The sequence below is a fragment of the Neopsephotus bourkii genome, unplaced genomic scaffold (genome assembly GCF_033783945.1).
Source record: "Neopsephotus bourkii isolate Nb327-2 ecotype Australia unplaced genomic scaffold, CSIRO-AGI_Nbou_v1 NB_457, whole genome shotgun sequence".
In the NCBI taxonomy this organism is placed as follows: domain Eukaryota; kingdom Metazoa; phylum Chordata; class Aves; order Psittaciformes; family Psittacidae; genus Neopsephotus; species Neopsephotus bourkii.
In genome coordinates this window covers 1,579,054-1,593,007 of record NW_026900959.1, presented here as the reverse complement: position 1 = coordinate 1,593,007, position 13,954 = coordinate 1,579,054, and the positions used below count along the sequence as shown (strand labels likewise).

Here is a 13,954-nt window from a genome sequence, read left to right as displayed (position 1 = left end):
GAGTGCAAGGAAAACCCCTCTGCAGAACGCAGGCATGGTAAATGCTTCGCTCTTAGAAGTCAGTCAATGACTGAAGTACACTTGCAGCAGTGAAGTCATTCTTGGTATTGACACTGATTAAACACAGGCCTGTTTAACTGCTCTCACAGCAAATAAATCTGGGGAAGTGAAAGCAGCAATGAGCTCCGTGATGAGCTGGAGGAATCTGCAGGAAATCCTTGTTCCCTGGTAAACTGGGTGCAAACGCCGCCTTAGGACTGTGTTGGCAGGGATTTAACAGCTTCATATGCAACCCGAAGCATTCCTGCATGAAGGAAATAACACCAATGTCTGGAAATGTTTGGTTTAAGAGCCCAAAATATGACCGCTGGCTCAACGGGAATGATGAAAAGCGGGATGTGTTAGGAAAATGTTGTGGTGTTGAGGTCTTGAGGAGTTCAGTTTAGAATGGGAAGAAAATGGGATGATACTGAGCTTCCAAAGCACGAGCATTGCCCATTAGGACCTTTGGATTTTAGGCTGTGGTGTGCTAGCAAAAAGCTTGGTGTAACTGCATCAGTTGGGCTGCTACATCCCCATCCCTTCTTTTATCCAAGTATCCCCAAACGATGATAACTAGTGAATGAATATCACAACCCATCATTAACACCCCCCCCTCCCCCCCCCCCAAAATCTGATATTTCAGATCTCAAGATCCTAAACAAATAACAAGAAGGAACAAAACAAGGAAATCCTTTTGGAAGTTCAGCCCCCAGCCCTGCTCACTCATGTGATGGCCCAATCCTGCAGCATGCTGGGCCCTTCCGTGCATGCTGACCACTTCCTGGGTGTCTCCATTCTACTGTCTCTCTATAGCATTAGAACCACCCCAAAACCCCTTTTGTTCTACTCATCTGCTTCTAGAAGATATTCAAGCTAATTCGTTATCACTGGATAATGAATGTGGAAGCAGGGAGGCTGTTGAGCAACTCCACCTTCTGTGTTTGCTTTCCCTTTTAATTCTAAGGAAGCTGCAGACCTCAGCCTCATCCTCCTGTAGTATTTATTTAATGCAGGTTTATCAATAGTGCATAATCAAGATGAAAATCAATACTGCTTCTTCATGGCTCTGTGGGAGTGCCCGGTCCTTCCCTTCTGCTCCAAAGCCTGAGACAGCAGCTTGCTGCTTGCTCTGAAGCAGTGATGCTCGTGTGTTAAACTGCAAGGCAAGATGTTCTCTGTAAGCAGAACCATTAGTCTGCATTCCAGATCCTCCTGAGTGGATATTGATAGGGAGGAGAAAGGGATTTGTTGCTCATCAGAAATAAGGCCACATTTTAGGCTGATTTCCCTGACTCATTCTAACCTTCAGGTCACCTTCAGGGTAACGTAGCAGAAGTAGCATCCACCTGCATCTGCTGAGAGCTCAGAAGTCAGCATTGAAGGAATGTGGTTTATGTTAAAACGATGTCTTTAATGTTAAAACAATGTCTTTTACTCCTGAAACATTTCTGTCCCTGCCTGTAAATGCTTCCCTGAGCACCAGCCTCTTCCCATCTAAATACCCTGAGTTCCAAGGTGATCACTATGTGTCATGAAAATGATTGCATTCTATAGAGTTTGCATTGCTTGAATTTCAAGCATGTGAAATAAAGAAGCCAAATGCTAGCACTGCTTTGCTATAAAGCAACCATTTCTTTTACATACTGGGTAAATGGATTTAAAGCAATCCATGCATCAGGGGATGTGATGGAAGGGAGTTCTATTACAAAGTTCAGTATGCCCCTCCTTGCTGCTCAACACCATCCCTTGTTTTCAGAAGATTAAAAGGATAATAAAAGCTCCCAAGCACCTCCGTTAACCACATGTGTTCTTGTATAGGGAGTTTTCCAGATGTATAAAATCAAGATCTGTTCCCCCCTCCCAGTGTTACTTAACAGGGGGGAAATCTAGTAATAAACCAGCTCGTAATGTATCTTTTCCCCTAAAAGGAAACCAAATGCTGTGCCACAATAAGCTGTAATTTTGGTTTGACTTCCAGTTAAATCCAAGGGGATGCTTTTTGCTGATGGAGAAAACTTTTTGCCGTATTAATGGCACAGATTTAGAATCCCTGATTGCTTCATTTATAATAAACCCTTTTCCCCATGTTTATCATCTAAAACTCGGGGGAGGCTCAACAGTGGATCCAACTGCTGCTGTTTGCAAACCCACTTCAGCCGATGCCTTGGGTAACTCTGACTTCCCCACTGACTGCAGTGCTGCAGTCCTATGACAGCATCATATTAATGAGCCAGCAGCAGAGGTACCGGGTCCATGTGGTTTGCAAAGTTTAACCCTGTCCCTCAGACTTCCCCAACTGCCTGCCGTGAAGATGCAGGAGCAGCAAAGCTGGGAGCTGTGCGTGTCCCAGGCTCAAGGGAATGCTGGAGAAGGATTCTGCCTGTGAACAAGATCAGCTGCTTAAAACCCCCCAGGCAGAACCCCTTCAGCACCTTCCTGAGTGAGGAGTTAAAGCATCCCCCTCAGCATCCCCCTGCTTTGCCATGGGAGCTGCAGCAGGGCTCTTCCCAGCACCAGCAGTTTGGGGTTTTTACCCTTTCCTTATCTTTCTTCTCTGCGGCTTCCTAACCAACAGCCTGCAATCCACCCAGCAGGAGTTCAGGGTCTGGATGGTAGCTAGCCCCTGCAATGCAACCCATGCAAAGTGCAGGGAACCACAGAATCATAGAATCGTTAGGGTTGGAGAGGAGCCGTGTAACCGTGTAAACACCGTTTTGAACAAGGTTTCAGAGGAGCAGAATTTATTCCTAAGCAATGCACCAAGCGTTAGGTTAAAGGGGGGGGGGGGGGGAGTAAGAAAGAGAAGGGAAAAAGGAATCAAGATCCAAGATGCTGGGAAAAGGAATGAGGATCCAGGATGCTGGGAAAAGGAATGAGGATCCAGGGTGCTGGATGCCGCGGCGGGGTTCAAACTCCTTGTACTGCAACGGCTGCACCCAGCCCTCCCTGCAGCCCCTTCCTGCACCGGCCTCCGCCCCGGCCGCAGGAGGGGACTTTGCGGGGAGCGAAGCGTTTGCGGAGCGATCCCTGCCGCAGAGCACCCCCGGGCACCCATCCAGCCCCCCCCGCCTGTGACCTTCAGAGGTCAGACCCCGCCCGGGGAAGGGGGGGCCGGGGTTTGTGTGTGCTGGGGGCCGCGGGGCTGCACCCCCGGACCCCGCTGCTCGCTGCGCACCCCCGGCACTGCCCGGCCGGTGCAGGGCGGACCCCGGCGCGCCCCGCGGGAGCTCTGCAGCAGCCCCGGCCCCGCTCCCAAGCCCCCGGTCCCCGGTCCCGGCCCCAGCACCGGCTCCGGCCCTACTCTGCGGGCTCCGCCGGGCGCCGCTCCACCGCCCCCGGCAGCGGCCCGGTACCGGCACCGCGTTCGGCTGCGGGAAGGAAAAGAGAGAGAAAAAGAGAGAAAGGAAACAAAAATAAAGCAATTAAAAGAAAGAAATAATAAAGGAAGGAAAGAGGGTGATGGCCTAGGGAAGGGGGAGAAGGGAAAAGAGAGAAGGAGCAGGGAAAGGGAGAGCGGGGGGAAGGAAGGAACGGAGGGAGCGGGGCAAGGGGGAAAGGGATGGGAAATAGGGAAAGCGCAGCAGTGGAAAGGGGGAAGCGAGGGAAAGGGGGAATGGGGAAGGGGCATCGGGGGGGGCAGGGGCTGGGGAAGAGGGGAGCGCCGGGAAGAACCGGGACAGGGGCGCGGGCGGGGAGGTGGGTCCGGGAGGCGGGCCCGGGGCGGGCGGTTTCCGCCCCCCCCCGCACACGTGTCGGGCCGCCCCGCACCCGCCCGGCGGGGCTATATAAGGGGCAGCGGCTGCCCAAGTATCGCCGCTCCGCCGCCCCCGAGTGCCCCACCATGAGCTACACCATGGAGCCCCTGGGCAACCCCTCGTACCGCCGGGTGACCGAGACCCGGGCCACTTACAGCCGCGCCAGCGCCTCCCCGTCCAGCGGCTTCCGCTCGCAGTCGTGGTCGCGGGGCTCGGGCAGCACCGTGTCCTCCTCCTACAAGCGCCCCAACCTGGGGGTCCCGCGGGCTGTCTACGGCTCCACGGTGCTGAGCTCAGCCGAGAGCCTGGATGTGAGCCAGTCCTCGCTGCTGAACGGCGCGGCGGAGCTGAAGCTAAGCCGCTCTAACGAGAAGGAGCAGCTGCAGGGGCTGAACGACCGCTTCGCCGGGTACATCGAGAAAGTGCATTACCTGGAGCAGCAGAACAAGGAGATAGAGGCGGAGCTGGCGGCGCTGCGGCAGAAGCACGCCGGGCGGGCGCAGCTGAGCGATGCTTACGAGCAGGAGCTGCGGGAGCTGCGCGGGGCCCTGGAGCAGGTGAGCCATGAGAAGGCGCAGATCCAGCTGGACTCGGAGCACATCGAGGAGGACATCCAGCGCCTGCGGGAGCGCTTCGAGGATGAGGCGCGGCTGCGCGACGGGACGGAGGCTACGATCCGCGCCCTGCGTAAGGAGATGGAGGAGGCCTCGCTGATGCGGGCGGAGCTGGACAAGAAGGTGCAGTCGCTGCAGGACGAGGTGGCCTTTCTGCGGGGTAACCACGAGGAGGAGGTGGCCGAGCTGCTGGCGCAGCTGCAGGCGTCCCATGCCACGGTGGAGAGGAAGGACTACCTGAAGACCGACCTCACCACGGCGCTGAAGGAGATCCGCGCCCAGCTGGAGTGCCAGTCCGACCACAACATGCACCAGGCCGAGGAGTGGTTCAAGTGCCGCTACGCCAAGCTGACGGAGGCGGCCGAGCAGAACAAGGAGGCGATCCGCTCCGCCAAGGAGGAGATCGCCGAGTACCGCCGGCAGCTCCAGTCCAAGAGCATCGAGCTGGAGTCCGTGCGCGGCACCAAGGAGTCGCTGGAGCGGCAGCTCAGCGACATCGAGGAGCGTCACAACAACGACCTCACCACCTACCAGGTACCCGGGCTGCGCCGAGCCCCGTTCGGGCGGCCACAGGGGCGGGGTGCCTGATGCCGGTCCTGCCGGGGGGCTGGGGACACCCCAAAGGTGGGGTCTTCCCCTCTGAGGGCTGGGGGGGGCACCCCGAGGGTTGAAGCCCCGGCTTGGCCGCAGGGGAGGGAGGTGGGAGCCGGGTGGGTTCTGCTCCGATCCCAGCAGCAGCTCTCAAAGATGCAGAAGGAGTTTCTGGAAGTCTGCTGGGAACTTTTGCACTGGTCGTGCATGAGGTTTATGCCTGTGTCAAAGAGGGTTTCTGTGCTTTGCGTTGCAGGACACAATCCATCAGCTGGAGAATGAGCTTAGAGGAACAAAGTGGGAAATGGCACGTCACTTGAGGGAATACCAGGACCTCCTCAATGTCAAGATGGCCCTGGACATCGAAATTGCTGCATACAGGTACAGTAGGATCATTGCGGACATGTCTGGAATATTAATAGCACTGCAGATGCTGCTGGTGTGGGGAGCCTTGCCACGGAGGAGAAGTGCCTGCATGCAGTGAAATTGGAGCTTGGCTAAATTACAATCACTCCAAAATCTCTGCAGACCCAAGGAGTGTTTGCAGGAGGAGCCCTGGGTTCCTTGGGGACCAGCTCCCTGTAAGCTCAGTGGGCACAGGACGCTGTGACTCAGTGCAGTGGCACCGTGTGCCGCAGTCTGTCCTTGGTTATAGGAGCAGAAGATGCAGCAAAAGACAAGCTTGGTTTTAATCCCCATTTGCTTTGCATATGCCAAGCAAGTGGTGCTTGTCACCTCAGCTCCCTTTTCTCGCTGGGGAGAGACAGCGCACTCGCTTGATCATGGTTTCTGGCAGGGAGTGCTCGTCCTGTCTGTCACAAGCACTTTTGCTTTTCTTCCTCAACTTTCCTTTAAAGGCATCCCCTCTCATCTGGAGCAGGAACGTTGCTTGCTATTGCCATCACCTGGCAGGCTGTTTTAGTCTCCTTTGCATCCCTTTAGAGCTCTCATCAGAGAGCTGCTGAGTTTTCTGGGTCACAGGCTTAGATGAGAAATGTGCATTTGAATATCAGAAAAGTAAAAGCAGAAAAACCCCATCTCCAGCTCTGCTTACACTCCTCAGCTTGTGCAGCCACACAGGCACCCCAGGCTCTACAGCTGTTTGCTGCCCATGGTGGCTGAGCAAAAGCCTGTTAAGCTTCCACAGGTGCACAAGAAAGATGGATGCCCAAACTATTGAACTAGGGCATATCACAGACCTGTCTGGGTTGAAAGGGACCTTAAAGCTCATCCAGTTCCAACCCCCTGCCACAGGCAGGGACACCTTCCACTAGAGCAGGTCCAGCCTGGCTTTGAACATGCTCCAATTGGCTCTGGATGTCTCAGCCACATCTGGGTCTATTGGGCTGGGCCAAGTTCTGTTTGCTGAAGTCCTAATGCATCCAATGCAGTTAATTTCTTTGCCATACTCTTCACTGACTTACGCCCCAATGAAGCTTTTGACCTTCGATGTGTTTCAATGCATCAGCTGAAGGTGTTACACTCGCCACATGCAAACCAAGCTAAAAGCTTTTTGCTGAATATGAATTTTGCAAAAAAGCAGATTCAAGGAAAGCTGAACTGGGGCTGTAAGGGATGGATTGTGCTGAGCAGCTCTAGCATATTCCATGTACAAGCTGGTTCCATCCTGCTGACAGGGAAACAATTCATACCTGTACTTTGCATTTGGTTTCTGTGCTCATTTTTTCTCCTCCTGATTCCCTTAGGAAGCTACTGGAGGGTGAAGAGACAAGATTCAGTGCCTTCTCTGGAAGCATTACTGGGCCCGTCTTCACACACAGGCAACCATCAGTCACAATAGCATCCACTAAGATTCAGAAAACAAAGATCGAACCACCAAAGCTGAAGGTCCAGCACAAGTTTGTAGAAGAAATCATCGAAGAGACAAAGGTAGAAGATGAGAAGTCTGAAATGGAAGATGCCCTAGCAGCTATTGCAGAAGAAATGGCAGTCAAAGCCCAGGAGGAAGAAAAAGCAGAAGAAGCAGCTGCAGAGGAAGAAGAGAAGGCTGCTGCAGAACAAGCCGCTGAGGAAGAAGAGAAGGAGGAAGAAGCCGAGGAGGAGGAGGAAGCTGCAAAATCCGATGCAGCAGAAGAAGGAGGTTCTGAAAAGGAAGAAATAGAGGAAAAGGAAGAAGGGGAGGAGGCTGAGGAAGAGGGGGAGGAAGCTGAGGCCAAGGGCAAAGCTGAAGAGGTAGCAGCAAAGGTAGAGAAGGTCAAATCACCTCCCGCAAAGTCCCCCCCTAAGTCCCCCCCTAAATCTCCTGTAGCGGAGCCGGCCAAGGCTGCCCAGAAAGAACCAGCCCCAGAAGCAGGCAAAGAACAGAAGGTGGAGAAAGGCGCTGAGAAACCGGCCAAGGAGGAAGAGAAAGCGGCGTCTCCAGAGAAGCCAGCGACACCAAAGGTCACCTCCCCAGACAAGGCAGCGACCCCGGAGAAGGCAGTGACCCCAGAGAAAGCGGTGGCTCCGGAGAAGCCGGTGACGCCGGAGAAGCTCCGCTCCCCAGAGAAGCCGGTGACACCGGAGAAGCTCCGCTCCCCAGAGAAGCCAGTGACACCGGAGAAGCCGGTGACACCGGAGAAGCCCCGTTCCCCAGAGAAACCAGCACCTCCAGAGAAGCCCCGCTCCCCAGAGAAGCCACCGTCCCCGGTCAAAGATGGGAAGGCTGTGGTGGAGGAGACGGTCACGGTCACAAAGGTAACCAAGATTAGTGCAGAGGTAGAGAAGGGGTCGAGGAAAGAAGACATTGCAGTGAATGGTGAGGTGGAGGAGAAGAAGGAAGAGGAGGAATCCAAAGAGAAGGAGGTTGAGGAGGAGGACAAGGGGGTTGTCACTAACGGCCTAGATGTGAGCCCCATTGATGATAAGGCTGAGAAAATAGTAGTAACCAAAAAAGCAGAGAAGATCACTGGTGAAGGTGGGGACAGTACGACCACATACATCACCAAGTCGGTAACGGTCACCCAGAAGGTAGAGGAACACGAAGAGAGCTTTGAGGAGAAATTAGTGTCCACCAAGAAAGTGGAGAAAGTCACTTCACACGCTGTAGTAAAAGAGATTAAAGAGGCCGAATAAAACAAATCATAGCTAAGTTAAAACTCGAGCTTGGGTCGGTGCAAAAGGTTAAGCCATATGACAGCTGCAAAATGCATGTGAGTGACGGCTTCAAAGCAGAACGGGTTCTCTCATGGAGGCTCCAGACACACAGTATCTTACTTTTTTGTGCAATATAAAGGGGAAGGGGGGGGGAATGCATGCAGGCTCAAGATGTGCTCCCTCCACAGAGCTTGGGGCTCTACAAAACATAACTACTATAATAGTGCATGAGATGAAATGTGCAGAGGAAGCTTTTGAATCTCCTGAGCTGTTGGAGGGACGCATCTGAGGGATGACTTAAGATGTATTATGCAAAGAACCAACTGAGCCAAAAAGACAAACAGAAACCAGTCGTAGAATATTCATGAGAACCAGAACTCTCCTAGCCTTAAAAGAATAAAAGCTACTTATAAAGAATTATGTTTACCTCACTGGTGCAATTTAGGGTGGACTTTTGCTCATGGGAGAACCTAGTTGACATGCACAGTACGCAACCTTTTGTTGTTTGATGTAAAAGTCACAGCAGTTCTTGCTCAATAAAGGTCAATACTGAAAACAAGACTTGTCTGGTGATTTTCTTTCCAGCTCGGATCCTTCCCTAGAGCCTGCTCCTCTGTCCTGAACAGGAACACAAGTGCATGGGTTGATAAGCTGCTTGGTGTCCTCATTTAGGGAACAAGCATGAACTGGGTATGATGAACAAATTTTCTGTAATAAAACACAAATAGTTGAGCAGGTTTAAGCAAATAGATAAGAACCATATCCCTTCTTTTCTAAAGAGGAATCTATTAAACTCTGCTGCCTGGCCTTTAGGTGCTTAGGGGGCTGTATTTCCTTTTGCTAGCAAAAGAAAGGTCCCTAAGCCGTGTGCCGATCACATTGCTTATCTGAGCAATCCTGCCTGTCCTAAGGGTAAAAGCGTTAAGCTCTACTGCAAGTGTAATGTTCCTCCCTGCACCATAGCCTCAATGTGCAAAGAGAGCCTTAAAGATGTGATTTCTTGACTTTTCCTGTGAGGAATGCCTGTATGAGCTGTTTGTCACTTATGTGTGCAAAGACTCATTAAGTCAACCAAGACACTATGTGTTCATCAAAATGGGGTGGCTTCTGGTTATTTTTCCCCTCCTGCCTTAATTATATGGGGACATCCTTATCAGTTGTCTGTCCCCAGTGATCCGTAGGTGCAATCTGCTTCTAACCACAAAACTCCAAAATTGAGAGCAAGCAGATTCCTGGAAAAAGGAAACTGCATTTTCCTGGGATCATGGATCAAAACATCCTGAACTCACACTGTACATGTCTGTCCATTTGAAAATGGCTGTAGAAATGAGAACCTTCCAGAGCCAGAACTGAGGCTGGTCGGGGCTCAGATTATAGCTGGTGTGACTGACAGGTAAAACCAAATCAAAGCATTCCTAAATTTCCAATAGAAAGGAATCTTTGGCCTTTGTCTATTGCCACTTCCCAGTTGGCTTTATGAAGAAGAAAGCCTGTTAAAGGGCTTTCTAAAATCCCACTATATGGAGAATAAACGGAGACAAATGAAACAAAGAGAAAAAGAGGAGGGCTCCGACCCCAATTTGGGGAGCTAATATATCTTATTACAGGATTAATACTGTGATTATATTTATCATGTTTCAAAAGGAAAATGAAGAACACAGCTACTGCCTTAGCTCCCACAAGCAGCAAAGGAATGCAAATCCCTTCTAAGCCTGTTCACTGCATGGACTGTCCTGAAATCTGCTGAGTAATTGAGGATCTGATCAAACTCTGTGATCTGCTTATGTGGATCCCCTATCAATAACTGAAGATCAAGTAGGGTTTAATTGGAAGGGTTCTGCATGTTCTTCACTGGAGAAACTGCAGGAAAGTCCTCGGCAGAGAAACCTTTCAAATAAAGCTGAATGTCTTTGTGCAGCAAAGTAATGACTGCTTCTCCTGCTGATATCAGTAATGGAAATCTGTGCTCAACAGCTTGCTGCTTGAGGGACGCTTAATTAGAGCAGAGTTAGCAAATTAAATGGCAGCTCCTCTGTAGAGAGCTGATTTGTGAAAGTTACATGTGTATGTGACAGATAGCAGCTGTATCTTTATGACAAAGAGGTAGCCCAGTCACAGTCACCCATTGTCAGGAAGTGGTTGCACCAAGTTATGTTAAATACAGACATGCCCCATGGTTTGTGAGCATTGAAGCTCTTTGTCTCTTGGGTCTAATCGAATATTTCCAGAGACCACCACCACTAAACCCCAAAACTAAGCCAGAGACCAAGATTTAACATAAAACCTTCTATTTATGTGCTTCCATGTAAGTTCTATAAGCTGCTAAAATGTCACAAACTGCTGAGCCAGTGGGTGAGCACAGAAAGTCAGGTACCGTCAGCATCAAGAAGGGTCACCTTGTATGGTGTCAGCTCAAGTGCACTGTTAATGTGGGCTTACATGGGTGCAGGTGTGATCTCAGACTGGGTTGTTTTTCATGCTGTTCCTTTTAGTCCTGGTCGGATACAGCCACAAGGATCTAGAGATCATTCCTCATGGTGTTTCAATTCTCCTTGCAAGAGGCAGCCCAACAGGACCACAGTTTCCCATACAAGGCAGCTGTACCCACACTTCTACCCAGGGCACATCAACTTTCCTGACTGGTTCTGGGAATTCACTGCATAGCCTACGTGGAAGGCAAATTCCAGGCTGCCCAATGGCATGGGGTGTTTCAAAATAGCCTCATTTCCTCTGTTTTTCCACCCAAAATACATCACAGCCTTTAGTTATTACCCACAACTGCAGGATTTTGTCTCTGCTTTGATACACAAATCTGTGAGTTTAGCCTGTTCCCACTGCAAATGTTTCCATCAAATCCTAGGAGAAATAAGCAAGTGGTTAATGCATTCCTAAATATTTATAAAACTATAAGAACCCATTAATATTTAGTGTTGCCAAGAGGTTTTGTCTACTGACATCTGCAGTCAAACAGTTTCAGAAGACAGCATAATTCCAGGGCAGAGATGCATAAATAGTATGTTATTTGCCTGTTCTGCACCAATTATTTCTGCAGACTCTGCGGAACCAGTGAAGGGATTAATTACTTACAGACACAAAAGTTCATGAATCAATATGAAAAAGACTCTGTGAAGGGAAAAACAATAATTAAAGGAAGTGACTATGGGGATGTATGAGCCTTCTTCAAGTTGAGCTGCCGAGACCCCTGTGACTTTGGGAGCCGGAGGGCTCTAGAACAGGATCTTTTTACCATACTGGCTTGTGGAGGTGCTACCATTCAGATATTTTCAGCATCCCAGAATGAAATTCCAGGTGGAAACAAAGTTGGAAGTGTTACAAAACACAAACAGGTTGCGTTTGCCAGGGAGCTGAGTCAGACACTAGAATCTTCTCCCAGCATCAGTCTGTGCTTTCCCCATTCCCAGGCGGGCTTTCTTCCTTCTCTGTTCAGGGTTAAACTACCCTTAACTAAACCAGGAAGGCAGCAGATGATGAACTGTCCATTACTGAGTTATCAGAAGGCACATTCCTAGAACCTGGGTATTGCACCTGTACAAGTTTCCCTCTTGCTGAGTGGAACAGGAGCGAGTGGATGTGCATCTTAAGTAAAGCATTCAGGACCTCCTTCTGTTTGCCTTCCCTGTGATGAGCTCTTGGCATGATCCAGACCCCATGTGCCCAAACAGCAGGAGAAAATTCAGAGACAGACCCATGTCTTTATTTGCAGCTGCAACTTGGGTTGGAGTTCCTATCCTGCCTCCGTCTGCCTGCTTTTACTGCATTGCGTCAAAGCGAGAGCCTGGATTTTCTAAGGTTAAACAAGTGTTGCCAGTAGGATCCCCACAACCCTCCAAGCATCTCGGCTCCCACATCCATCCTCCCTCCCACCCCTTTACCTTAGCAGCAAGGCAGGAGCAGGGTGGCAGACCAGGCTGGACGGTCACTGCAGCTTGTCACTCGCTGCAGCTCATTGCTGTGACTCACACGTTTCCTGCAGAGCTGTGAAATCTCTCCTTTAGCTGCAATACATTAAAAATAACATCAGGAGTGGGGATCGGGCTGAGAAACGCTGCAAGGAGAAGTGTGTTTGCTGGGGTAACTCTGGTTTGAGAGCATCTCGGCTGCAACACTTTGGAGAGCTGCAGGCTTTCACAGGAGTGAAAGGGATACAAAGGACTGAGTGAAGAGGAGTTTACCCATGAAAAAAGAGAAAGCAAGAACAGGGATTGAGGAGTTAAAAGGTGCTCAGAGTGCTTGGAGAAAGGCAGGATGAGGAAGTGGTTTTAATATAAGCCAATCTCTGTAAGAGTGGCTTGGCTTTAATGGCTGTGTGAGTTCTGACCTGGCACATCATAGAGTTTCTGCTCTGCGAAAGCAGCACTTCAACTGAAATGCCACACTAAGCATTTTCTGATAGGTGAAATTCCAAGTACCATCTCTTAGACCTAATGTTCTGCTGTCTGAGCCAAAGGCATCATATACTACAAGAAGTAGCCCTCCTGCAAGCCCCTCAATAGCTTTTAAAAGCACTGAGCAAAGGCCCATGGTGCTGCAAGTACCCACACCACCTTCCTGGAGATAGAAAATCTGCTTTGTAAGAGTAAGTCTGCATAAACCGATGTAGAAACATCTCCATTAAAAGCAGAAGGGAAACATGAAAAGAAAGACTTAAAATGATGTTGAAGAAAACCAATTTAAATGTTTGTCTCCTGGTTCTCAAAAAGCATCAAACTCCCCAAGAAAGTGTGTGTGGGGAAATAAAGCACCTGAAATGATATTGGAACTCCCTGAACAAGAGTTAGTGGATTTATTACATACACATACAAGCCCTGTTTCCTGAATTGTTTTACCAAAGCTTTTCTTTCTCCTGCTGGGAATGTGGAAGGAAAGAATTGGTTTAAGTTCTTACCTCATCCATCATAATCTTCTTTGGAACTCTTTGAACTCTGAAAAAGGAGATGCTTTTGGAATACCCCTGAAATTTGTATAGACATTTCCTTCTTCTCTGAACATAACCACTGAGGATCAATGCAAATCAGCCAATGCCACAGTCAATGCACAGAACTAAAAGGTACCCAAACTCCTATCCAAAAATCCACCCGACTGCAAGAAAATTGAGTGCACTCATGTAACGCCTCTTCTAACATGGCCTTCCATGGGTTGAGCTTGTTTAAAAGGGTTTAATTTGCAGCCTTAGTATCATACTTTCCCTTAGCACCAGGCTTAATTTCAAGCAACTTGAGCTAACTGAAAATAAACAGGCTCATGCCACAGGACGTGGCTTCAGCATTGCCAGGCTTTGCTGCTGTTCGAGCTGCTCCTATTTTGTGCCCAAATTAGACCAGAAAATTAGCATCTTCAGTCCATAGTGCATTAACTTGGGGTAGCACCTTGGAAAGGCAGCTCATTCAAGCAGCACAGGGAACTCCCCCCACACTTTGTTCCCTCTAACACCTCACTGCAGCCCCTTTTAATCCTTAGACATTGCCCCAAGTCTCAGCTACATCCTGTCATTCTTCCATCACTGACCTGTCACTGAACAGCTTCCTACCAACCTTTAAAGCCACGTTTGTATTTTGCTTCTGAATTGGTTTGTTAAAATTTTTCCTTTCCTCCAACGGTAAAAAGGAGCCTGCACCCACACCAGAGCTCAGTGAGACCCAGCACCCCCAACACCAGTGATCTGTCATTGTAGCATTTCCATGGGAACTTTCTCATTTTGTCCCCATATCACTCCCCCCAAACACATCAGTGAGACAGAAACCACTATCCCATATCCTGTTCCGCAGGCCTGAAAGATGAGTGCAACACATCACCAACCTTTCAAATGCACCAGTGACACACGACGGGTACAAGGAA

The 13,954-nt window shown here is 49.8% G+C and overlaps 1 protein-coding gene across 1 annotated transcript; it reads left to right on the top strand.

Annotated features, from left to right (window-relative positions):
* The first annotated feature begins 3,842 nt into the window (after nt 1-3,842).
* Nucleotides 3,843-8,655, top strand: NEFM (neurofilament medium chain). The gene is made up of 3 exons (XM_061349739.1): nt 3,843-4,945; nt 5,259-5,383; nt 6,709-8,655. The coding sequence occupies exons 1-3, from the start codon at nt 3,884-3,886 to the stop codon at nt 8,075-8,077; spliced, it is 2,556 nt and encodes an 851-aa protein (XP_061205723.1). The 5' UTR covers nt 3,843-3,883; the 3' UTR covers nt 8,078-8,655.
* Nucleotides 8,656-13,954: the final 5,299 nt, after the last annotated feature.